General features: G+C 47.9%; 1 protein-coding gene across 1 annotated transcript in view; it reads left to right on the plus strand.

Moving 5' to 3' along the window:
* The window catches only part of Sh3pxd2b (SH3 and PX domains 2B), a 78,999-nt gene that overhangs the window by 16,776 nt on the left and 36,087 nt on the right, over positions 1–26,136 (plus strand). The window contains exons 2-3 of the mRNA XM_028756508.1: positions 10,240–10,320; positions 20,533–20,608. Coding sequence (XP_028612341.1) covers positions 10,240–10,320; positions 20,533–20,608 — 157 coding nt within the window. The remainder of the gene's footprint in view (positions 1–10,239; positions 10,321–20,532; positions 20,609–26,136) is intronic.

The following is a 26,136-nucleotide window of genomic DNA, read 5'->3' on the forward strand; positions in this document are numbered from 1 at the left end:
GCGTTGGTCGGGGGGGGGTGGGGGGGGGGCGGGCGGCGGGGGCGCGCGGGGGCCCGCCCAGGGCGGGCCGGGAGAATGGAAGCCTGCCATCTCCAGCATCTCTATGCAGGATGCCACCAAGAGTTTGGTGATTCCTGCTACTGACTTCAGGACAGGAACACTCTGGCCTGCAGAACGGGAGCCAGGACTTGAGAGTCAGGTGGGCTGGGATGGAACTAATCTGCCCTCCCCACTGGTTGAGCTCAAGTATGTGTGGTTTCCTCCCTACCCTGTCTCACCCCAAGGTGACCCCACTTTCCTGCCAGGTGATCTGTGAGGCCTGGGCCTGGAGGTTCACGACAGTCAACACGCCCAGATCCAGGGCAGCTCTTCCCTGCCCTGAGTACACCGCGCTTGCCTACTTCTTCCTCCTAGCACCCAGCCTTCCCTCTGAGCACCCAGAGTTTTCTCCTAGCACTCAGTACTTTCTCATAGTACTCAGTACTCCCTCCTAGCACCCAGCACTCTCTCCTAGCACCCAGCACTACACTCTAGCACCCAGTGTTCCTTCCTAGCATCATGAAGCGTGACAGCATTCCTATCCAGAAGTAAATTGAACATGTTTTTATTTAAGAGAAATCCACATTTTTCAGCACTTCCTGTGGCAGGCCCGCCGTGGGGTGCTGGGAAATCAAACAAACTGCATCGCGCTGCAGTTTCAGAAAGAGGCCGGAGGCACTGACCTACATAGGCCAGATGTTGGGCAGACAGCTGGAGAGAGTTGGCAGATCGGAACCAAAGGGAACCCAGGGTCTCCAGGAATCATGTTTCCTATTAGCTCAGGCCCAAATGAGGCCAGCTGCAGCTACCTCACCCTGCTAGTCCTCCACCCGCACTCTGCTGGTCCTCCACCCACCACCTTGCTAGTTCTCCACCCGTACCCCTCTGGTGCTCCACCCATACTCCGCTGGTCTTCCACCCGGGCTTCTCCCAGCCACACTTTCTTCTTCCTTGCTCTCCCTCTCCCTCTCTTTCTCCCCTCTATTCCCACCCCTCCTATTTCCTCTCTCTCCCACCCTTTCTCTTCACTTTCTGACCCCTGTCACCCCTGACTCTGCTGTTCATGTTGGTACTCTTGGCAAGGGTAGCACACTGCCAGATGCAGGAGCCCAAACGGGATCCTCCCTGGATCTCTCAACTTGGAAACACAGCCAGGGTGGGAGTTTTGAGGGGAACCCACCTCCAGTTTAGAGATGATTTCCGAAACAGGGTTTCTGTATATAGCCCTGGCTATCTTGAAACTTGTAGACCAGGCTGGCCTCGAACTCAGAGATCCACCTATCTCTGCCTCCCACGTGCCGGGATTAAAAGTGTGGGCTACATCTAAGCCCAGCTAGAAGTGACTTTTGATGGCTGAGGTCTGTGAACTCCTTAAACGCATCACTAGATGCTCCTAACAGGGGATGGGTTTATCTAGATCACTAGATACTCCTAACAGGAGATGGGTTTATCTGGATCACTAGATACTCCTAACAGGAGATGGGTTTATCTGGATCACTTTAAGCTTCTTCATAATTGATGGAGTACGGTGTGATGTTTGGGTGCATGTTTTATGATCGCGTTGGTCAGTGGGGTGTCCATTGCCTTAAATGGTTATCCTTTCCAGCTTCATTCACGGCCCCTCCCCTCACTGTTTTAAAATATGTGAGGACTTACTGTTACCTACAGCCATCCTACCACGCAGTAGAAACCCAGACTTCCTCCTTCTGTCTTACTGTACTACTGACCCTTTGATCAAACCCTCCCTTCCCTGTGCTTCCTTCCCTCTGCCTGGGATGGCTCATGGTCTTTCTGGGTTGATGGCTCCCTGGGCTAACCATGGCCTGTGAGCAGAACCCGTAGCTTCTCAATGATGCTCTTCAGGCCCTCTGCACTGCCCCACAAAAGAGCTGTACTCTTTGCTTGGGTCAAGCACAGAATTCTAGAGGGAAGACTCCAGCCCCAGCCCCTCCCAAGGGGAGCCCTGGCTTCCTGTTCCAACTCTCCTCTCCATAGACTACGTGGCCCTGGACAGATCCCTTCAACTTTCCCCAGCCATAAAATAAAGGGTAGCCTAAAGCAGGGATTTCCTATATTAAAGTCTTGGAAGCCCGTACAGTCTGCCAAGAGCTTGGGCCTTGGTTGCAGGCTCCAGGATGGTTACCCGTGGCACCATGGACCCCACAGTGTCTAACAATTTAGTCTGCGGGCTGCTGGTTACACCCTCTCCTACATATAGAAAAGCTAAAAGCAGCATGTGCTATGGAAACCAGAGTAGACAGTTCAGAGGCCCACCCACTTGGCCTCTGCAGGATCCTGAGGCTTCTCGCAGGCCAGTTTGACAGCTGGACTAAGAGTTCTCCAGATTTACACTTCTCTGAGCAAGCCATTGTGTGGAAAGCCCAAAGTTTATCAGAGAGCTTGTAAGAAAATTCCATGTCGTGGAAATAGGAAGAGCCCACAGCTGAAGTGTGAACCTGAAGACATTGATCTCTGCATTAGTGTGAGGGCTGGGTCTGTCGACGAAGTCTGGATTGTAGTGTGCATTTCACTGTTCAGCCTGCCCTCGTGGCAGACATTGTTAATGAATAACAGCACCACCTCGCTGGTGTGTCTCTCTCAAGCCTCCTGTAGGGAAACCGCCTCAGTCCCACTTGGGCCTCTTTTTTAGATTTTTTTTTTTCAATCACCCCAGGTCACTACAGATCCACCCACTGGCACAGAAAAAGCAGGGATGTGCTTCTAACTTTAGAAATGTCATCCACTGTGATATGGACCACAGAATTCCAGCTGCAGAGAGAATGGCAGGGAACTCTGGGAACTCAGGGCCAGCCTCATTCTTGGCTCTCACGATGCCATCAGAGTTTTTCTGTGCCTACAGACTGCCTTGCTGTATATTCTTAGCCCAGCCTGGTTCCTCAAATGCACTCACTTAGACAGTTGGGCTACTTTTAAAGGGAAACTGTAGCCGTCTACCATAAATGGCAAAACAGCAACACGTTCTAGAAATAGGACTAAGAAACTCCTGGCCAGTGTGGCCTGCTCTGAGATTGTTAGTTCTTCCTGATGAGAGACAAGAAAGTGCTGGGAAAGAGTCTGAGGAAGGTCAATAAGCATCCACCTCTGTCCCCCTGCTCACCCCAGTGTGGTGACTGGCCTGTGACCAGCACAGTCATTGTTCTCAGCCTGGAGTTGGAGCCAGGCCCAGGACCCCCTAGAAAGTCCAGCAACAGATCTGCTATTGGAAGCTGCCCCTGAGCCTCCAAGGAACAACTTGCACATGTTTGCCATTCAGAAGATGAAACCCTTTGAGATCACAGCGTCCTGTGGGCCAAGCAGCAGCTGCCGGCCATCGGGCTGTTCTGGGGAATAGCCTGTCCATGTGCTGCAGCTAGGTGCAGGACCCTAAGCAGGAATGTGGCATGGTCATTCATTGACCCAGGCCTCTGGGGTCCCACAGGAGATGATTTGACTGTCTCTGCCCTAATGCCTGCTTTTGCCAGAGTCCAGCTCTGATTTTCCCAAGGGGCTGCAAGCTGGATACTGGCTTTAGTCTTCATTATTGGAAGAACAAACCATCTGGTTTTGGACACTGGAAATGGGCGTAGGTTCCTACATGTTCTGGTGGGGTCTTGCAAGGACTTGGGACTCACAGCCCAGGTATAAAATTGCCAAGGGTGATAAGGGTGAAGGATTGAAAGAATATGTCCTGCAAATCCAATTCCTGGGCTGAGATTTTTATTCAGCGTGTGTTTTATTTCTAGAACTTTCCATTGGCTCGGGAGGTAAGAACGACCAGCATCCTTGGCCTGTTTTGCAGAGAACACAAAGGTTCCAGGACATATGTCACAGCTGACCTCACACACTAAGTTCTGGATGCAGATTGCACAGCTAATCTACCGAGGTCAACACAGGAACCTGCCATCCTGTACTTGACATCCCAGTGGCACTGGCCACACTTGGACACAGTGGCCTTGGGGACCAAGCACGAAGATGCTAGCCTAGGGGTCAAAGCAGAAAGTACTTTTCAGTGATATCTCCCTCCCCCACCCCTCAGACAACACAGAAGCCTCTGACTTGTAGCCATTTAACTTGTGACTTTAAAGCACACTTTGGTTTTGAGTTCTGCTCTTTGCCCAGGCCCGGCTGTTCTGTCAGGTACTCTTGTGACGCCATATTGTTATGAAGCCACGGCTGCTGGCCAATCACAGGACTGAGGGGATGAACTGACTCACAGTGGCTGAGTGAGATGTTGGGGAGGTCAGGTGGACACAGTCCATTTTCTGCTTACAGTGTTCAACTTAAGAGGTTATCAAGATACAGCTCATTGTAAATTGGGGAGCATTTGTATAGCATAAAACATCTGGGAATATGAGAAGGAATTATAAGTGGAGTTTTTAGAAATCTTCCATGTTCCTTCTAGCTCAGAATAACCACTGGTATGTGTATTTACATGAACATACACACATTTATGGGTAGGTCTGAGGTTATTTATATTTATGATTCTATATACCTGATGACATTTATCTGTGGCCCAGATCAGCACTGGCAGCTTATGGAGGTGTTTACAAGGCATGGGCTTGCCCCAGGGTCAAGTTTACATCATCCAGGAATACATGACATTCTTGACTGAAGTTGAGCAGGGTGACATTTACCTCTCTTATTTTTGCTCTTGTGTCTGGAACAAGTGTCCTTTCTACACCTCTTTTACATTTTGTGCTTTTTGTTGCTGACTTTACTGTTTTAAATGGGCCCAGGTCTGGGGCTGAGGTATAGCCCAGAACCCTGGGTTGGAAAGGCTGATTGGGCCTCATATGTCCACATGGGTTAGAAAGATTTGTTTAGGCTTCAGTGATGGAGCCCCTGCCATTGAGTAAATGAACTGATTATACATATTAATAAGGTGTCTTTAAACATAAGCATAGATAGTAAAGTTGTATATTGATCTTATGATAAAAATACTTGAAAACGTGAAGGACCCTCCCTAACTGTTCCTCCAAGGAGTAAACCTTATGTATTGACTAAGTCAGTGTTGCCGACAATGCTGTAGAACAGAGCTACTATAAGTGGCAAGAAGCAGCTATCCATGTGTACGTGTGTGTGTGTGTACACATGCATGCATGCATATGCATGTGTGACACATACATGTATATACATTTTTATGTACTGTGTATAACCATCCCTTGGCATCCATGAAGGCTTGGTTACAGCCCCTCCACCCCCACAGTTATCTACATTTGCAGATGCTTATGTAAAATAGCACAATATTTGCATATAACCTGCACACATCCTCCGCTGTGCTTTCTGTATCTGTAGGTCACTTATGATGCTGCTACTTGGTACCAATAGGGATGCAGGGTGAACAGTGTTAGATTATATTGGTATGACTATTGTCTTGGTAAGATGACTAGAAGATCAGATAAATGTGTATGTTAAGTACAGGCCAATATCAATTTACCATTTCCACCTACATAAACAGAACCTCGGGTACAGAGGCCAACTATGACTCCCTCTGAAGCTGAGGGATTGACTTTAGTGTAAGAACTTTAACATAACCCAGGAGTTCTGTTAGTTGCACAAACCTCCTTGTCTTGCCAGAAGGGGAGCTAAGGGGGAAAGCCCAGGCCCTGCTGTGCAGAATAGAAACCAGAGACAGGGCCTGGAAGCAGAATCCTGAGCATTGGCCAGATCAAGGTCGGTTCTTCCTGGGACTCTATGGTGTAGCGGCCATCACTTGTGTCTCTCTGTAAAGCAGATGTTTACCCTGTGTGTGGCTGTGCCTCCAGGCTTTGTCTTTTGTGTGGGGCTGGGCAGCTCAGGTCTTATTCCCCAGCAAGAGGACTGTCTCTGTGGGCCACTCAGCCCTGGCCATGGGGACAAGCAGGATAGGTGGCCTCACAAGTTATATCCATTAGAGTGTTGTTGCTGCTTTCCTTCCTGCCTAAGAAAGTGTTCCAAGTCTAACCAGGACAGGTGGGTAGTCCTCAGAGGAAGGGAGTCACTCTGGCCCAGGCCACAAAACACTTCACAGCATCCTTGAGCAGCCAGTGACTTCTCAGTGGTAGTTCCCAGCAGGATAGGGCCAACCCACAGCTCCTGGGGTGATCTCTAACCCTACATAGAGGTAAAGCAGGCTCTCCGGTGTGTGATCGGCATTTGGCCAGACTCAAGACTTTTTTTTTTTTAAGATTCATTTATTTGATGTATATGAGTGTTCTATCTGCATGTACACCTGCATGCCAGAAGAGGGCATCAGATCTCATTATAGATGATTGTGAGCTACCATGTGGTTGCTAGGAATTGAATTCAGGACCTCTCCAAGAGCAGCCAGTGCTCTTAATTGCTGAGCCAGCTCTCCAGCACCTGACTCAGGACTTCTTTCCAGGCAGACTGAGGTCTAGATGTGGAGGCTGGGGTGTCAGGACTCCCCATAGGCACCAGGAAGAAGGAACAAAGCCCAAACTCATTCAGGATCTAGGAACCTCTGCCCAAGCCTTGGTGAGGTAAGCTGGAGGTACAGTTCTGTGTCCCTGTGAGACCCACAGAAACAGCTCCCCAGCAGGGCAAGGCCCACCCAGAGCTCCTGGGTTGAGAGTCCTGGGGAAGGAGCAGTGTGATGAGGTGAGAGTCCTTTGGAGAGGTAGGCCCACTTACTCTCAGCATTCGTACCTGTGCTTACTGTGATGACCAAGATGGCACCCGTTCGTTGTAACCATCAGCTTGGGTGATTGGATTGAGTAGCGCCTAGGAGATCAATATCCCACACCTTTGTGTTCGGATGGTGTTTCCAGAAAGGGCAGGCCGATGGGTGCGTTGCATCAGTTGATGGATTTACAATGCTGCGGCATTCAGAGGCGGGCCTACTTAAAAATGGTCTGTCATCTGTGCGCTTCAGAGGCTGTATTTGCTTTGAACCCTTCCTTCTTGTTTACCCTTTTCTCTGCGCCTGCCACAGAGTGAGCTGCTCTGACCCACCATGTCCTCCCTCTGTGAAAGGCTGACACCTCTGGAACCTTGACTACTCTTGACTCTGAGTCCAGTCAGACATTCTATCACAGGGATAGGAAAGCTGACACGGTGACAACTAGGATGAGGGTCTCATTATGTAGCCCAGGCTGGCCTTGAATCCCTAATCTTGCTGCTTCACCTTGCAAGTGCTGGGATTACAGACAGCACTGTCATGCCCGACACTGTGAGTATTTTCTGCTTCATCCATGCCGATCCATTCTCTATTGTGCCACTCTTCCGTTACTATGACAAAGTGCTGGAGATAACTCACAAGAGGGAAAGGTTGCTTTGGCTCTTATTTTCAGACGTCAAGAGAAGTTATCTCCTTTACATTTGCATCCGTGATGACAACATACATCATGGCGGGAATGTATGGTGCAGCATGTTGGCTGTGAAGTGAAAAGAAGGACAGGAAGAGACAGGAGTCTCAACATGCAAGTCGAGGGTACGCCCCAATGACATAACTTCCTCCTTCTAGTCTCCGCCTACTGATGGTTTCACTGCACGCTGGTGACCAGGCCTGTAACACATGGTCCCTGTGTGGATGTTCACCAAACAGTAGTACTGTCTCTCATCACTATTTAGTCTGCTTTTCTCCAAAGGCTGGTGGCACTGCTGCCTCCTCACTGGCTTTCCCGCCATCTGTCTGTTCCCCCTGGTGATGCGCCCAGGCGGGGCTTTTACATGTCTCTTGTAATTGAATTAGTTTGTCTGCTAGTGAGTTTTGAGGCTTTTAAAAATGCATCCCATATAGACATCATGTCTTTCCTTGGCTTTCTTCCATATAGCAAGTGCTTATCGTGGAGTTGTTTTTTTGCATGGTGTTCTCCCGCCAGGGCATTTCAGGAGGAAAGAATCTTATGATGCCATCAGAGATCCTGAGTCCTGTCAGCCTGGCTTGGGTCAGGTGAGGGCCCTATTTTATGGCCAAACCCAGGCAGTGCTGTATTTGACCAGGTGGGGTAAACACGCCTCCCTATAGCAAAACAGTGAGAAAGGAGGGAGGTAATTCTCCAAGAGAAACTGGTACTGGAGCCAAAAATGGGGGAAGGGTACCAGACAGAAGCACAGGGCGACCACAGCATGGGAGGAGCTGAGCACTCTTAATATGCACCAGCAGCTAGACAAGGTCCATAGCTGTTGGCTGTCATGCTTAATCCTCAAGGAGGCTGCTGTCTCCATTCCAGAGTAAGGGCGCCACAGCCAGAGAGGCCAGCACCTCGTGAATGTCCAGTAGCCGCAGAGCTAGTGTGCTCCAACCCTCAGCCCTCAGGACCGAGCATAGGACCAGCCTGTGAAGAGCGTGTGACAGAGTCTGGCCTGTGCCTACAAGCACTGCATCAGATTTGCTCAGAGCTTCATTCCCATAAAGCAGTGTGGCCTGCCGCAGTCCAACAACTTCAGAATGGGAACGGGAAGCCAGGAGTGAATTGTACTTAAGAAGGCTTTCCATTTGTAGGAAGATGCTCTGTGTTGATTTTAAGAAAACAAAGTATTTGACAGTCTTTCTTAATATCCTTTCTTTTTCTGTTAACCTTCAATGGTCATGTCTTTAGCATCCAATCAAACTTTGCTTGGGCATCTCCAGGGACAGAGACCTTTGGTAGTGTGGTTGCTCTTTCTAAGCCTCAGTTTATCCAACTAGAAGGCCAAGTCATTAGCTTAGCTGAGTTCTACAGTTTCTTTCAGCTTAAACTTCTTCAATTTCCAACCCCAGCACCATTATGTGTGTATATGTGTGTACATATGTGTATGTATCTATATATGCATATACACATGTATTTATCATGTGTCTATCATATATGTCAATCATATATCACAAACACACTATTTTATCACTATTACATGGTATGCATACATCAGATGATCATACCATGCCCCATTTGTATGTATAAGTAAAAATGATAATTAAACTATTTTACTGTAATTACACAGATTTATTATAATTATACATAGCTCTCTGTGGACCACATGGTAATTACTGGCCCAGAAAACAGGTGTCTGTAGATTTAGTTTCAAGTGGAAATAGACATGGTCAGATTGTATCCTTAGTCTCCTGATGAGAAGAGTGAGGTCTCATGGCTGACTCTTAGCGACCTCAGCTGGCCCAGATCAGGTCACATGTCATCCCTTCTGGGTCACCAAGAATAGTGCCTCCTCTGTTTCTAAGGAGCTGAGCAAGATGGAGACGAGGTTCCCTGGAGAAAAGATGAGGTGCTATGGTAACCAATGCCAGCTGAAGCCAGCAGGGGCAACTGCTGACCCCACTGAGGTACATGCCTGCCTGCCAACAGGTACCTCAGTTTCCCCCACACTTGTTATCAGTATATTGTTTCGTGTGGATGCTGTGGTGTGTGGTCAAGGTGAGAGACTTTGATTTTGTTAGATGCTCATACAGCGTGGGAAGCAGAGGAAGCAAGTTCCAATTCACAGATGGAGAAACTGAGACTCAAGGGAACATCTGAATTAGCCTGCGTCCTCACTGGTGGAAACGTCAGGATGGCGCAACACTCATACTGTAGAAGAGGTTGAGGATTCAGGCACCCTGACTTTTCTGGATAAATGGGAAGGTTTTAAAGACTTACTCTGGCAGAAGAGCCACATGGGGAGCAGATAGTGCTGGGAGTAGCAGCGGCCCAAGCTGACCTGTCCCATCCTGACACAGCTCTGCAGGCAAGAACTATTATTCCTCTTCTATTGAGGAGGGAGGGAGCTACAGCTTAGAGACAGCAAGGGACTGACTGGTCCAGCTGGTCCTTGGCCAAACTGAGATCGAAGCATACAGGTTTCCTGGCTCTAACTCCTCCTCAGTCTCAGAGATGATAGATTCCCTTAGTCTGCTTTGTGTTGTTGCAGTTGAACGGCACTGGTGAGTAATTGGTAAAGAATAGAGGTATATTTCTTACAAGCTTAGAAGTCCACGATCAAGGGGCTGGCCTCTGGCAGGGGACTTTAGGATGCTTAGCTCACAGCAGCAGAAGGAAGGTGGATGAGAGCACAGGAGGATGGCTGGACTAAACTCACTTTTCTAACAAATCCGCTGGGCACCAGGACCTACCCCTGAGCCCTTAGCCCACTCAACACCCCTCAAAGGTTTACCTCCCTGCTGTGTCCCATGGGGATGAAATTCCTGGAGCCTGGACTAGAGAGAGAGTGCTCCAACCATGTTGTCTCCTTGTGGTTAATACTTGTCTCCTTGTTCCCTCCCTGCAGGTCTACATCATCCGAGTCACGTGGTCCAGCGGCGTCACGGAGGCCATCTACCGGCGATACAGCAAGTTTTTTGACCTCCAGGTAGGCATCTGTCGTGGGGGAGGAGGTTAATTGGATGTCCGTACACTGTGAATTTAGAGCCTAAATAAGGGAAGACGCATTTGTTGGCTGCCAGCCTGGAGGCGGCTCTGGAACCATATTCGTCTGAGTTTTGTTACAGTGACCACGTGGTGATCCAGGATACTGAAGTCTGTCTGGGCACCTTTCATACACATCTCCCCAGCCCCACCTGCTGGCTTCTACACTACTGCCCCTCACCTGGGCTTGTACCCTGTGCTCTCTTACTTGGCTTGTTGGCTGGATAACTCTCTACCACCAAGATTCCCAGCTTCTGGAAGACTTGTGTGACTTTGTTCTCTGTTCAGAACAGAAGCCATCTGTTCTGCCCTCTATACTGATGTTGTCAGCTTCTCTGTCCCTTCCAGACTGTGACAGTCATGGGTAGGAACCATGTCCTTCTTGTTCTTTCTTTTTTTAATGTTTTTATTCAAGCCCTGGCACATAGCACGTGTTCACTTAGCTATTGGTGCATGTTTGCATGTGTGAGTATGTGGATGGATGGATGGATGGATGGATGGATGGATGGATGGATGATGGATGGATGGATGGATGGACCAACAAACAAGCATGTACAGCCAGTCTCACCATGAGCTGGGTAACTCAGTAGGCGCTCACAGCGCAGTAGGAACCATATCCATTAGGTAACCCTGGGCTGGCAACTTCACATCAGTATCTCCAATAGCAGCTCCAAAGAGACTGGAGAAGTCAGTGTACTTCAGGAGATCGTGTGACAAAGTTCTGTAGACAATATCTGCCACAGACACTAAGGGAAGTCCCTGACTTTCTGAACTTTTGTGTGTTCTCCCTACCGTTTGGTGAGGTGCAGTGTGAGCCTCCATCCGCGATGGATGAATGGTGTGACAGGACCAACTCAGAGTTCCTTCATTGAATATCCCAGGAGAAGGCTCCCAGGCTTCAGGCACAACTCAGTGTGAGGTTTTCATTCTGCTGTCTGACCTGATGTCTCCTTCTATGTCCCCACAAGTGGTATTGGCTACATCTTTAGTCACACTCGATGGCAAATGGCTCTAGCAGTTCTGGGCTCACACTCTGTAAGAAAGAATAGCAATGACTTCAGTCTTAGTTAGAGTTTATTGCTGTGAAGAGATACCATGACCATAGCAACTCTTATAAAGGAAAACATTATAGCTTACAACTTCTAAAGAGATTTAGTCCGTTATGGTTATGGGAAGAAACATGGCAGTGTGCAGGCAGACATGGTGCTGGAGGAGCTGAAAATTCTACAACTTAATCAACAGGAGACTGTGTACCACACTAGGTGTAGCTTGACCATAGGAGTCCTTAAAGTCCATTCCCACGGTGACACACTTCCTCCAACAAGGCCACACCTCCTAATAGTGCTACTCCCTATGGACCAAGCATTTAAATACATAAATCTATGGAGGCCATACCTAATCAAACCACCACAACTTCTCATATATCCTGGCAAACACTTTGCATGTCATAGGCTTAGCCCTATGCCAATCACTATGGCAGCCAATGAATGGGCTTTCCTGTCCCAGCATGGCATCAGGGGCATAGCCTGGGCTGGGAAGGAGAATCTCAGGTTCTCCCAGGGGCTGGGTAATATTAACTGCAGGCTTCCTTGTCTACATAAACCCAAGCACTTCCTGCCAGTGTGAACTGGAGGATGTCCAGAGCCTGTGTCCCACTGCTGTAAAGGAGGAGGGCAGACAGCAACAGGCTCCTAACTGATTTCTTTAGTGCAGTTAAGACAGTTTCTCATGCCTTCATGACACGCAGCCCAGAGTCTCTGCTTCGTGTAAAGCGATACCAGTCACTATTATTTAAAACATAATGAGCTCATCGGTGATGCTTTGTGTTCAACAGCATGCAGCTGCATCGAGCAGTGTCACGTACACCTATAATTTTCTGCTGCTCTGCTGCAAACGAGCCGAGTATAAATAAACAGCGGGGCTATCTGTAAAACATGCTACGGGGTGGGATGCTGCAAAGTGGGAAAGTGTGTGCCTCATACAAAGACGGCCAGGAGACTGAGCCCAGCCCTGCAATTAATAAGCTAACCACCATGTAGAATGAGCAGACAGGTGAGAAGAAAGCACGGATGGAAAGAAGGCACTGGTCAGTCACCATCCAGTGCCCTGAGCAAGTGACACACAGAAGCCCCATGTGAGAGAGCATTTAGGGCTGTCCTGCCCTTTCACGAAAATGAGTGATAACGCAAATGACCTACAGCTTTTGCCCATTGCTAGGCTGCTGCTGTTCTAGGCAGTGGTGTCTACCTTGGGAGCTCTGCCTTGGTATGTATTCAGGGCTTCTTGCCAGCCTGGCACCTCCAACAAGGAACAGTGGTGCTGAGGAACAAGAACAACATGTTTGTCATCCAAGGGGTTATTCACGTCTGCAGAGCAGAGCCCACTTGACTAGTTGCCACATGAAGAGAGGAGTGGGGTGGGTTCACAGGCAGAGCAGAGTGTTGTCTAGAGCCGAGAACAAACACTGCTGTGGCCTTGAAAGGACCCCGTATCCACTGGCAGCTCCTGCCCATCTGTCTTGTGGCCTCTGACCAAGCTGCCTTATTTTCTCACTGATGCATTTAGAACAGCCTCTTCGGCTGCCCATCGGCCAATGCCTAAGCATCATCAGGTCAGCAACTTTTGTCAACTGTCTTTCTCTGCTGTCAGCAACCTGAAGTCCCTGGGTGTCAGACTCCGGGGGAAAGAGTCTGGTGATGTCCAGGATCCTGGGTCAGACACCACAGCAGCCTGTCAGCTGTGGTGGAGAGCAGGTGATACAAGCTCAGAGAATGCCAGCTGGAGGAGGAGATTCGAATGAGGGTGGGAGGGAGCCCTGTGAATGTGTCTAATTGCTGGGGTTTAAGCAATGCAGCTAGATTGTTCCTTGAAGTTTTTATTCCAGCCTGGCCTGAGGATAAAGGCAAACTCAAGTTCAAGGTTCAGCCTTCTCTTTTCAGGCCTCACCTGGTGTTTCCTCTCTACATTTCTGAGCTTCCATTTCCTTTGTGCGTCCCAACCTGGGGACTTGTTATGACTGCGAAATGAGACGGACCTGACCCAGTGTGTTAAGAGTGAGCTATTGCTCTCCACGGATGTGACACCCATGGTGACCTGCTTTGCAAGGTCCAGTCACAAGTCTTTCCAGCCCAAATCCTGTGCTTATTACGCCATGTTCTTACTGACCTTGCTTCTACCACAACTTAAGTCAAGTTTTCTTCCAAGCTCCGTGTAGCAATGACCGGGGCTTTACTAGAACAGAATGGTCTGCCTCCGGTGGCCACCCTTGGCATGATGAAGCTGTTCAGAGGCCCTGATTCATCCAGTTCTAAGGAGTCCCAGATGGCGTGGTGGCAGAGTGGGAAAGCCATGTAATTCCAGAGGTCTGGCTCAAGCTAGAAGTAGCCTTCTCACCCCCATATCAACCCCAGAAGGATGGGAGAGGCTGAGCTACACAACTCAATGGTCCCCAAGGACTAGGCAAGAAGACCAGCCCATGGGGGACCATGACACTTCACATTAGATCATTTCATGATTTCCATGACCCATTTGGCACATGGCCTTGATTGTTTTATTTTATTTTATTTTACTTTTTTAGAAGTGACGTAACTCCGAGTGTGAGGGGAGGGCTCAGATCTGGAGGAGGAGCAGCTGAGCTGGTGTAGTGTAACAGAAAAAGCAGAGGGCTCAGACCTGAGCCCAGCCACACTCTGCTGTATGGCCTTGGGCCCATTCCTTTAGTCTTCCGTGTCTGAGCGTTCTCATTGGTGATATGGGATAATGTCAGTAAAAACAACCAGCATCTCTGAGGCTCTACTCATGGGCACAGTCCATTCATTTAATCATCACAAGCAGTTTATCTGATTACACAGGTGAAAGAGCCTAGGCTCAGAGAAGTTCACTCATTTGCCCAAGTCACACAGCTAGTCTGACAGTACTCAGATTGGAGGCTGTGAGATACCAGAGTCCATGCGTTTAGCCACTCTGCTCTCTGGTGCTGCTTTTGCTACCAGCTACAAGTTAAAATGGTGCTTGTGTTCAGAAGGAGCAATCCCATAGGGCTTAGGAAGTGGACAATGGACAGATGATGGTTGTAGGTGTTGGGTTTCTTTTGGGAGTAATGAAAAGGTTCTAGAACTAGGTAAGTGGTCATGGTTGCTGACTGTGTAAATACACAGAAAACTGCTGAGTGCTGCATTTTTAACGAGTGAATTTTGTGGTATGTGAGGTATAGCTCTTTCTTTCCTTCCTTCCTTCCTTCCTTCCTTCTTTCTTTCCTTCTTTCTTTCTTTCTTTCTTTCTTTCTTTCTTTCTTTCTTTCTTTTTCTTTCTCTCTTCCTTTCTTACTTTCTTTCTTAGTGGAAACTGTAAGAACAGCCCTGGGCTGCTGAACAGGACTGGGTGCTGGCTGGTAGAATGACTGACAGGCCCAGGCTGCTTAGAATCAAGGAGAACGTGGTACCAATTTCCCAAGGTTCCAGACTTTGGGATCTGACAGATGGGATTCAGTTTAGTTCTCCTTTCTGGCTCAAGATCTAGTTTCTGTCAGATTGACATAATGCAGACAGAAAACTAGCTAGGTTGAATTTTCCCTGATCGTGTTCATCAGCTGAATAGAGCTGAGAAGACCAAGGACTTTGGCTCTGGATGCAGCTGGACCCAGGGCTGCCAAGTCAAAGACTTGCCCTTCTTCATGTCTGGGCCCCATGGTGAGGTACATGGCAGCAGCTGCTACTCCAGCCTGTGTCTAGCACATCAGCACCATTACTTTGGAGAAAAAAAGAATTTCCTCTATGGCTGTCTTAGTTAGGGTTTTACTGCTGTGAACAGACACCATGACCAAGGTAACTCTTATAAGGGGCAACATTTAATTGGGGCTGGCTTACAGGTTCAGAGGTTCAGTCCATTATCATCAAGGCAGGAGCATGACAGCACCTAGGCAGGCATGATGCAGGAGAAACTAAGAGTTCTACATCTTGTCCTGAAGGCAAACAGGAAAAGACAGGCCCTTCTGCACTGGGCAGAGCTTCAAAGCCCACCCCTACAGGGACACAGTCCAATAAGGCCACACCTCTGAACGGTAGCACTCCCTATGGGCCAAGCATATTCAAACCACCACAGTGGCTTAATCTTATCTTAGACCATAGGATGAGGTGTTCAAAGCACACAGAGACAAAAACAGAATCAACATCCAGCTAATATACCTGGACACCAACTTCTGCATCTTCTAGGGGACATCAAGAAAGCCAGAACTGTGGGTATCTCCTCTGCTAAGATGGGAAATTTAAGCAAAGGAAACAGTGTAAAGAGAAGATGCTCAGAGTAGGAGCAGCATGGCCCAGGCTGCCTCCTGGGGAAGGACACTGTCACCAGCCAGCAAAAATGTCCCCATATTCCTGACATCTTAGAAAAGTTGGTCATCTCTGCCACTATGACTTAACATCATCGTGTGTCTTGTGCACACCAGGCTGGAGGGGACAGAAAAGACCCCAGAGCTTGGAGTAGGAACATCTGGTATGAAGTCCCAACCCTTAGACAGATCACTCAGCCTCCCTGAGCTTCACTGTCTACGTTAGCCTGAGCTAGTGCTGTACAGTTGATCAGAATGTCATGGAGGGAGTGGACAACCAATCAAGGCCCCGGAAATGAGTGACTGGGGTGTCCACAATGCTCACAGCAGCATCCAGCGGAACAACATATTAATATCAACTACTCTTTGCTAGAACTTTGAGGTACCTTTCTTAAATCCCACCTCATTAAATCCTCCTCTACCAGCATGAGGCCAGTATCACAGGCATTTCACAAGTGGAAACACTCAAGTTTAGAGAGGTAGTCATGTGCCCCAAACAGCAGGAATCCGACTACTACCTCCCTAGGACCCAGGTTTGTCCAAAAAGATGAACTTGCCCTCGGTGTCCAGTTCCTGGGTTCATGGCCGCATTTCCGCCCTACAGCTTGAGCACCACCTGAGTCCTTGACAAATAAATCTCAGACATGAGTCCACCTCACACTGTGTTCTGCAGCCTTCATACTCTGAACCCCCCAGGTTCGGTGTGTCCCCCTGGAGGTGGGTCACAGCTATCACCAGAGCTACCCAGAGACACCCTATCTCACAAAAGCAAAAACAAAACAAAACAGCTCTGATACTGGCTGTAATATGATTGACCTGAACACTGTGCTCTGAGCAGGAAAAGACCAGAGAGAAATGGACAGATGTTTCACTCTGCCTGCACAAGGTACCCAGAGTGACCAAATGAAGCAGAAGGTACATCCACCAGGGAGGGTGGATGAAGAGCCATTCAGTGCTCTGGCTGATGCAAAGCTCTGAAGACGGTGGAGGAAATGTCTGTGTGCATAGTGGGTGCGCAACTAGGCCATGGAACTGCGTACCCAGGTATGGTTGGAAGATGTATACTGTGTATGTGTAACACAGTTCATAACAAAGCAAAACAAACACAAAAAAAACCCACAGCCTCCTGTGCTACTAAGTTACTCCCAAATCAGTTTCAAAGTCGTGTCACTCACAGTCCTCAACAGAATGTCCCTCATTTCTTAGATGGCCATGCAGGCCGGATGCTGCTGGTGGAGCCATCTGCTCCAAGGGGACTTATCTGAGGTTAGACAAGTGGTGTATAAACCAGTGTGGACATTTGTTAGGCAATGGAAACATTCATTAGCCAATATGGACACACCATTAGCTGTGTGGATACACATTAGCCAGTGTGGACACTAACTAGCCTGTATGGACACTCCTTAGCCCATGTGGATACTCAGTAGCCAGTGTGGATACTTGCTAACCAGTGTGGACATCCAGAGAGGGTCTCAGAAAGCACCAAGGGAACAGAAGTAGCCTTGTCACTGTGCATTCTTTACAACATGCTTCCCCTTGGAGCATGTGTTTCAACTTTGTCTTAATATTAAGAAGGCAAAAGGAGATAGCGCTAAGCAAACCGATACATTTTAGAGCCTCTGCAGCTAAGACTGATGAATTGCTTTTGAGAATGGAATGTGCTGTTCCTATGTGCACAGAATATTAAGCCTGCTTTGTCTCAAACTGGTTTTCCAAATCCATGTAACCCTGAATCCAGCTAAAAAGCGATATTAGGAGAATGTGAGTAGACAAAGGTATTGCGACTGGTCATGGCCCTGCTCTGCTGTGTGGCTTAAGGCAAGTTGATTGCCCTCTCTGTCTGTTTCACAGAGTTACTGTAAAGATCAGATGAAACTGAATGAGAAGACTGTTAACTGTCAACTGCTGAACACTGTCACCATTATTATTGTCGTTGTTATTGTTTTATATTAGTAATGTGACATCTATTCATTAGAGATTTTAACTGTCCTTTGAAGTGATCTCCTGGAATGGGGAGAGGTTCTCTCTGTTGAATTCATTGGCTCTTCATTAAACTTTTGTGTTTTCGGTAGTTTTAGGTTCAACATAAAATGTCTTGGAGAGTCCAGAGCACTCTTGGATACCACTTGCAGTTCCCTGACTCCCCCACTATGAGCATTCATTTTTGGGAAAGTACAATTCAAACCTGACTTCAGAAACATGGGTCATAATCTGCAAACAGCTTTGGTATTGCTGGAGCGCTGGAGCTTAGAGCTTGTTATAGCAACAAATCCTGACTCATCCTAATTCACATGTAGCCAGGAAGCCAGAACAGACAGGAAGGCGTCCTGAGCCCAGCCCAGTTTTAACTATACTGCAATGCTGTTATTATGGGGACTGAAAGGAAAAACCCTTAAAGTTGCATCAGAACACACAAGAATTGAGTGGCAGATTCTTGTGATTTTTGAACACCAAGCCATTGATTTCACATTAGTTTCTTTCTTTTTCTAAAATTAATATTTTTTTACAAGGTCTCACTCTATATCCCTGGCTGGCCTGGAACTCATTACGTAGACCAGCCTGGCCTTGAGCTAGATCCCCCGTCCCTGGGATTAAAGATGTGCGTCACCATGCTCAGCTTTGCTTTCTTAAGCTGTCAGAGACACAGGCTGGTTATGGTCTGCCCCCAGCTCCATCCTCAACCCCTGCCTGCTTCGTGGTATCTGATACATTGCTTCGCAATCACCAGACTATTTGCCAGGGTCTTTTGGAGACTGCATGTCTTCATGGCTGGCTCATGCACATAGCATAGGACCAGACACTGGGCCCTGCTGAGCAGGTTTGTGGTTTCACAGTGGGTCAGGAATAGTGTGATTTAAGGATAGGCTTAAAAGTGAAAGGCATTTTAACGCACCTGTCACTTTCCAGAACACAGAGCAACCTGCTGTCTGTGATACAGAAGTCCTTAGGCTATTGTTTACATTTCAAGTCCCATGGTTTAAATTCTAGGGAACCAAGAATGGTGGCCTGGAGAGACAGCTCCAAGTAAGAGCACATACAGCTCTTGCTTGCAGAAGAACCGTGTTTGGTTTCTATAACTATCATCCAGCGAGTTGCAACAGCCTGTAAATCCAGTTCCAGGAGCCCTGACATTTCTGGCCTCTGAGGGCACCAGCATGCATGTCGAACAGATGTAGCCATCCAGCAGCCATGGACAAACTGAGATCACCTGAAAGGAGGGCTAGAAATGAAAAAGAGACAGAGGGGTGTGAAAAACATGGAGCCGAGACAAAGCTTTCTGGTCAAGACTCAAAGTTTAGTATTCATCACTTGTATATACAGGGAACTAACTCCATCCTTTGTTTCAGCTGGATTATGTTGAAAGACAAGCTCAGTGCCCAGTCTATTCTTCTTAGTTCCTGTAGGAAGACTCACCTCCAGCCAGGGTGGATAACTCCACCTAGGTCCTATTGTAGCAAGGTCTATTGTGGTAAACAAGGTCTTTCTGGTCTGCTCAAGGCTGGGGGAGGGTACAATTCCTCCTTTTCAGTTTTTTAAAGATGAGCAGTACCTATAACTGGACGGAGGGCACAAGATTTACTTGTTTTCCATCATCCTGTCTAGGGTAGAGTGGCCAGGCGATCATGCCTGTCTTAGGTCAGTGTCTATATTGCTCCTTATTACCCAGTAGGGAGAACACATATAACATTGACGTATGCCTCTGTCTTAGGTCTATAGGAGCTCAAGAACACTCTTATCCATCTTTGACTACCAGCCTTCTATGGCACAGTCTTTCCCATACAGACCAAAGCCACATATGAATTGAGACCAAAGAATCTATGAGCATGCACTCAATGCATTTCTTAATAGTGATGGATAACTGCCATGGTGAATAGCTGAGCTTGATGAAAGCAATCTTGCGCGAAGGCAACCAATCTGTTCAAAAGACAAGGTCCAAAAGTTAAAAGCAACAAGATTATAATTGATGGGCCGAACAGTGTAGAAATTAAAGTTATAAGCGGGAATGTTCCAGGTGTCTAATCCCGCTGCTAATTGACAAGGATCAAGCACAAAGTCTGGCCACCAGGTGACTTTGAGTATTGATAAAAAACACTCTCCAGTAAGAGTGGAGACTACAGTCCAGGTTAACTCAGCTGGCTGATCGGGATTCTGAGCCACCTTCCTCTTTAGAATCATAATCAATTAGGCTCAAGATCTGTATCCACTTGACAGACCAATCTTTCAGGAAACCGTCAAGCTCCATTTTCTTTTTGTGAAAAAGCACATACAGAACCTCGGCCCCATATTAAAACAGGGTCAGGACCATTCCATGTATTAGTTAGGGGGTCTCTCCATTTAACTCTGGCAAATGAGCTGGAAGTGACTGGATGCCAGTGGCGATCTGCTGCAGACTGACCTTTAGCATCAGTTTGCAAAAAATTTAAAACAAATAAGACAAAAGCAAGGTGTGCTTTCGGTGACCTTGGAGGGTATAACTCCCCCTCTTTCGTTTTTAAAAGCCAATTTTTTAGAGTTTCTTGCAAAACCAGGGCAGAAGCACCAGTTGCCACTCCTCCCTCAGTCAGAGAGTTATGCATACACGTGGATACATAATTTAAAATAAATCTTAAAAAAGAAAACAACTAAGAGTGGTCTCTTGCAACTTTGAGCTTTCACAGTTTGGGAGCTGTGGATATAAACAGTTGTTTTCACATAGGTCTCAGATTCGGATCCCTAGTTTCTGAGAAGCTGGCAAAGTGAACTTCTAACACATCAAATCACAAACTTAAGATGTCAGAGAATGTGTATTTTGTAAAAGGTTTTGCTTTTATTCCCTCCCCCTTTTAGATGCAGATGTTGGACAAGTTTCCCATGGAAGGAGGGCAGAAGGACCCCAAGCAGAGGATCATTCCATTTCTGCCAGGTGGGTAAGGTGTACACTCTTGGACAGGGCAAGCCTGGTCACCTGAAGAACAGCTCCTGGTCCCTGGAAGAGCACATGAGCTCATCTCCACATCACTGTTGGGGGAGGGGTGTTGTTTCTCTCCTAGTTTGCTTCTGTTGCTATGATTAACACCACTACCAAAAAATGACTTGTAGAGGAAGGGGTTTATTTCGTGTTCCATGTCTCCATCACTGACTATCATAGGGAAAGGTAAAGCGAGAACTGAAGCTGAGACCAAGAAGGACGCTGGCTCACCCACCATGGCTTGCTCGGCTTGCTTTCTTATATAGTCCAGGACCTCCTGCCTAGAGGTGGCACCACCCACAGTGGGCTGAGCCCTACCACAACAATTAGTAATTAATAACATCATACACACACACACACACACACACACACACACTTCCTCCCACAGGCCAGTCTGATGGAGGCATAGAAATTTTCTGACACTTCAGATCCTTCTAACCTCCCTGTCAGAGAATACTGTCTGCATAGAATGGTTCCTGTGGTTTGCATGCTGATCCAGGATAATGTAAGGCATGGACTAGCCCATCACATCCACAGGCTCTGCGGATTACGGCAGGACATGTTAGGATCATGGTACCAAGCACCTCGAGTGCCAGCTGTTATACCAGCTGCTGCAAAGGGTGTACTACAGTCCTGGCTAGTACTTGTGTACACACCCAGCTCCCCCGAGGCCCCAGCCCTACCAAAGAGTAATGTCAAGACTTTAGATGAAAAGGAGGAATTATGCAGAATAGAACCTGCTCCATGTTCCAGCAACTGCTACTTACAGCTGTCACGGGTGCCAGCACTGCTAAGCGATTTACATTATATCCCAGCCCATTCCCAGCCCTCCAGGTAGTCAGCTCCACACCCCTGTCACACAGGAGGAACTAAGGTCCAGAGGAAGTACAAACACATGCGTAGATGGCAGATCTGGGATGCAAACAGAGATGCTGGCTCCAACCTTCGTGCCTGGAGTCACTTCTAACTCTGTCACCTCGGGCACACACACACCCAACCTCGGCAAATGACTTAGTAGCACGTGTTTGATTTTCTTTCTTGCAAATTGGAGATGAGAATGGTCCTGTAAAGATGGTGCCAGTGAAGACTGTAAATGTCTGGCAGGTCACTGAGGTCATCCCTCACTTGATGTTACACATGTAAGATGGGCACACTGACCCCAGGTATCCGTGGTTTGGAGAGCTCACCATCTTCCTCCTTTCTTGGATCCCTGTAAATGTATCTTTTATTCACCTGACGTAATTGTCATCACTGAGCTTACTACCTCAGTCTGCTAACCTAAGCCTAGTTCTGGAAGCTTCTAGTCTTCATACAATCTAATCTACGCCTAAAATATGTTCAACCTCTTACCTTTTCTAGTTCTTTCTGAGCTCTGGCTGGCTGGTTCAACCTTGCTGCTCTGGCTCAAAACTCCTCTCCATGCTGATTCAATCTGGCTTCTCTTGGGTTCTGAATTGCTCTGCTTGGCCCCAGACTAATTTTGGCAACACATTCTAATCTTTTGGTTCTTCATTCTGTCTTTACCTGTATCTAGCTTGTTTTCTCTCTGCAGCCTGTCTCTGTACAACTGTCCCAGTAGCTTCCCTTTCTTCTCTCTTGCTGTGAGAGTTAGACATATCCTATTCAGTCAAATCTTTCTGATTAGTCACTTTGCCTGACACTGAATTAGGCAACACTTTCAAACATGGGTACTTCCTTCTACAAAATAACTTTTCCTTCACTGTTTGAGATTTAAAGTGTGCCATCCCAAAGGCTGAGCTACACCATAACTAGAAACAGGTTTTTTTTTTTCCTCCAGTAAATAATACAATCTCAGTTTTCACAGTGTGATCAAATATCCTGCAACAGGTCTCTATCACAGCAGTGCCCACTCAGTAGATTCTTAGGCACTATCAGCCTGGCTGGGTTGAGTCTCCAGGTTTGCTAGGCCTGGTGTTTGCTAGGCCCCCTCTGCTGAGAGAATCCTTTGCAAAAAAGCAAAACAAAACAAAAACTAACGTTTGCTCCACTGGGAAAACATCAACCACACTGGAATTTTTCCCCCAGTGGAGAGAATCCCGTGTGCCAGCTACAACAGCCAAAACTCAGGGCTGCAAAGCACACACTTTGGAGTCAAACCTTTCCAGCCCCGTGATTTTAATCACCACCCCCAGCCTCCCCCGCCCCTCTATTTCCACATCTGTTAAATAAGACAGTGACTCTGCTTCCCAAAGTTCAATTCCTGGCACAGAATAGGATCTCAGCAAAGGCAGTAAGAGAGTTGGGGGGCCTTCCTTTGGGGGTTCTCAGTTTTGTATTTTGGAGTCATTCTGGAATGAGCAGAATGTTCAAGTTCAGCCAGGTCCTAAAAAACAGGCTTTCTTCAAGAAAGAGAGAGGGAGCAGTAAGACGTAGCTTTCTTCTGGATGAAAGAAAGTCAGCTCTGGAAAACTTCCCAAGGCAGAGAACTTGAGCCCGACCCTCTCCCCCAGCTCTTAAAAGCCTTTGTGGTTACGTAATACTTTTCCAGCAAAAATTCATGAAAATGCTGCTTACAAGACCTAGCCCCTTTGTCCCTGTGGCCACTTCCGGCTTAGGATCCCCAGAGGCCCCAGGACCTCTGGCTCATCCCTTGTGAGCCCACCTCTCAGCTATTCCCCAGGCCAATGCTGTGGGCAGGAAGTGGGTCTCCTCTCCTGAGGTCAATTCTCAGCCAAACTGCCTTGTCAGCAAGACAAAGGCAAGTTTCATGTTAGCAAAAGGCGGGGGAGGGGGCCAGCCTGTGTGGACTTTCCATCTCAGCAAGGGCTGGGGAGGCCAACTTGGCAGAGGATGTGACCTGAAAACTAAGAATTACAGTTTGGCCTTCTTCCACTGTGGAAAACAAAAGCCGCCCATTCCCACCAAAGCTGTTCTCTCTTCTGAACACCCTTTCCACTCCAGTATGGAGGTAGCCCCACCGTCCTTCTTTCCTCAGCACCCCAACATGGCATCCCCACACTTCACCAGAGAGGCACCGCCAACAAGATGGAACCACTGTGAGTGTTGGCCGGGCTGTCTGGAGCCTGGCCTGAGTGCAACCTGGCTGGGACTCGGTTGACTGGCCTCAGAGAGCTGCATAAGGGAGGAAGGATTAGCATGTTCTTAACTAGAGTGTTACACGCGTGCTCACGCTTTGAGGGCACACAGTAATTACTCCTTCCTAAGGGCTACCATGGGCCAGGCTCTGAGTGTGTTGTAAAGGAGACCTCAAAGACAACAAAACAAAGCCCTAGTCTCCATTCACAGGCTCCAGAGGTGATTGGCTCTTAGGCACGATGTGTAGGAGGGATTGGATGTAACCACCTAGTGAGCTTTTCTCCTGCCTCAGTGTCCCCAAGGTCCCTCCAAACCCAGGGAGGAGTTTCCACCCACTGAGCTCCTTCTGGGTGAAGCCCTGGTGTTGGTCTCTGGCTCCCTTTGCTTTCTATTGCTTTGATGAAACGCCACAACCAAACACATGTGGGAGAACAAAGGTCTCGTTTGTCTCATATGTCCATGTCACAGTCTACTACTGATAGACGTGAGGCAGGAACTGATGCAGAGCCAGGGGGATGCTGCTCACTGGCTTGCTCCTGGCTCATCCAGCCCTACCTGGGGGGGTGGGGTGACACCACCCACAGTTGATTGGACCCTTCCAAATTAACCGTTAACCAAGACAATACTCTATAGGTTTGTTTACAGGTCTGTCTTATGGAGACATTTTCTTATGTGAGGTTTCCTTTTAGATAACTCTAGCTTGTATCAGTTTGACCAAACAACAACAATGACAACAGCAACAACAACAACAGTAGTAGTAGTAAATTAACCAAAACAGACTCTGGTTGTGTGATGGCTTTGTGACAAGTCTGTTCCTTGCAGTGTAGGTTGGCAATAGCCCCATGCTAGTTGCAAATACTTTGAGCCCACTTATTACCTTTACAGTAAGAAGCCTGTGTGCTGTTCTCCTCCCTGATGTACAGAAGGGAACTGCCAGCAAATGGGAGCACATTAGTTCTGGTGTTGGGGGTGGGGGAGTCCTCTCCCACTTTGAGAAACAGATGAATGGCAGAAAGCATTTGCTGCCCAGGGCTGCTCGTAGGCTCACATTCCTTCTTAGTCATGAAGGCTCACAGACTGTGTGGCACTCGAGAGGAGTGTAGATTGTGAACAGCCTTACCTGCAGAGGCCTGGGAAAATGGGATGTGTGGTCATTTGATTGTCACGGTGGCTGGGCCTGGGAAGGCCACCAACTTGATGAAGATTTGAATTGGAGAGGCTCAGTGCCTTGCAGGGTTGGGGACAATCCTGGCCTGGGAAGGATGCCCCACCCAGACTCTCAGCAGAGCCTACTGCCCCCCACCCTTCCAGGTTCCCATGGAGACGACCCATTGAGGAAAACAGACTCTCAACACTGTCCCCCTTTTCTCTGGGAGGATATTTTTATGTTTCTGAAAGCAGAAAATATGGGAAAACTTAGAGAAATAAAAAATGACCTGACTTCTGTCTCTCAGAAGACAACGCTCTTCAAACCCTTTTGATGCACCATCTACTAGATCTTTGTTTTTAGCAAGCACGGGGTAGATCAGAAAGGCCCAGAATCATTAGACAAACAGCACAAAACTTTAGCAGACCCTTAGACAGGAGCAGAGACATGAACGAGGGGAGGGAGGGAGATTGTGTCTCTGCTCTGAGATGCCCACGAGCCTGTGGGTCTTGGGCTACACAGGCTGAGCTTGGAGGTGCTCTCCCTGCAGGGCTCTTCCACATGAGTTCACATAGAAGCTAGAAAAGGAACCTCATGGAAGGAACAAGTAGAAGCATGGTCACCGGAGCCTGGTGGAAAGTGTTGCAAGAGGAGGGGGTGGCTAGCAGCAGGCAAGGGGATGGCTGCCGATCCTACAGCACAGTGTGGCACTGTGCCTGGCCGCTACTAACTGGACATTTCAGAATAGCTGGTAGAGAGGTGTCTTAGTTAGGGTTTTGCTGCTGTGAACAGACACCATGACCAAGGCAACTCTTATAAAGAAAACATTTAATTGAGGCTGGCTTACAGGTTCAGAGACTCAGTCCATTATCATCAAGGTGGGAACATGGCAGCGTCCAGGCAGGCACGGTGCAGGAGGAGCTGAGAGTTCTACATCTTCACCTGAAGGCTGCTAGTGGAAGACTGACTTCCAAGCAGCTAGGATGAGGGTCTTATAGCTCATACCCATAGCGACAAATCTATTTCAACAAGGCTACACCTAATCCAACATAGCCACACCTTCTAATCGTGCCACTCCCTGGGCTGAGCATATACAAACCATCACAAGAGGCTTGTGCATATTTCCAACAGGAATGAGAAATGCTGGAAGTGAGTCCTGATCATTCGCATTAGTTACACATATCATAGTTACACAGTACACCCCATCAGTATAGATAGTGGCTGTGCTAGCTACTATGCTTAACCTACTCCTGGGCTGGCTGGAGTGTAATTCCATCAC

Source organism: Grammomys surdaster, unplaced genomic scaffold, assembly GCF_004785775.1.
Source record: "Grammomys surdaster isolate TR1022 unplaced genomic scaffold, NIH_TR_1.0 126121, whole genome shotgun sequence".
NCBI lineage: Eukaryota > Metazoa > Chordata > Mammalia > Rodentia > Muridae > Grammomys > Grammomys surdaster.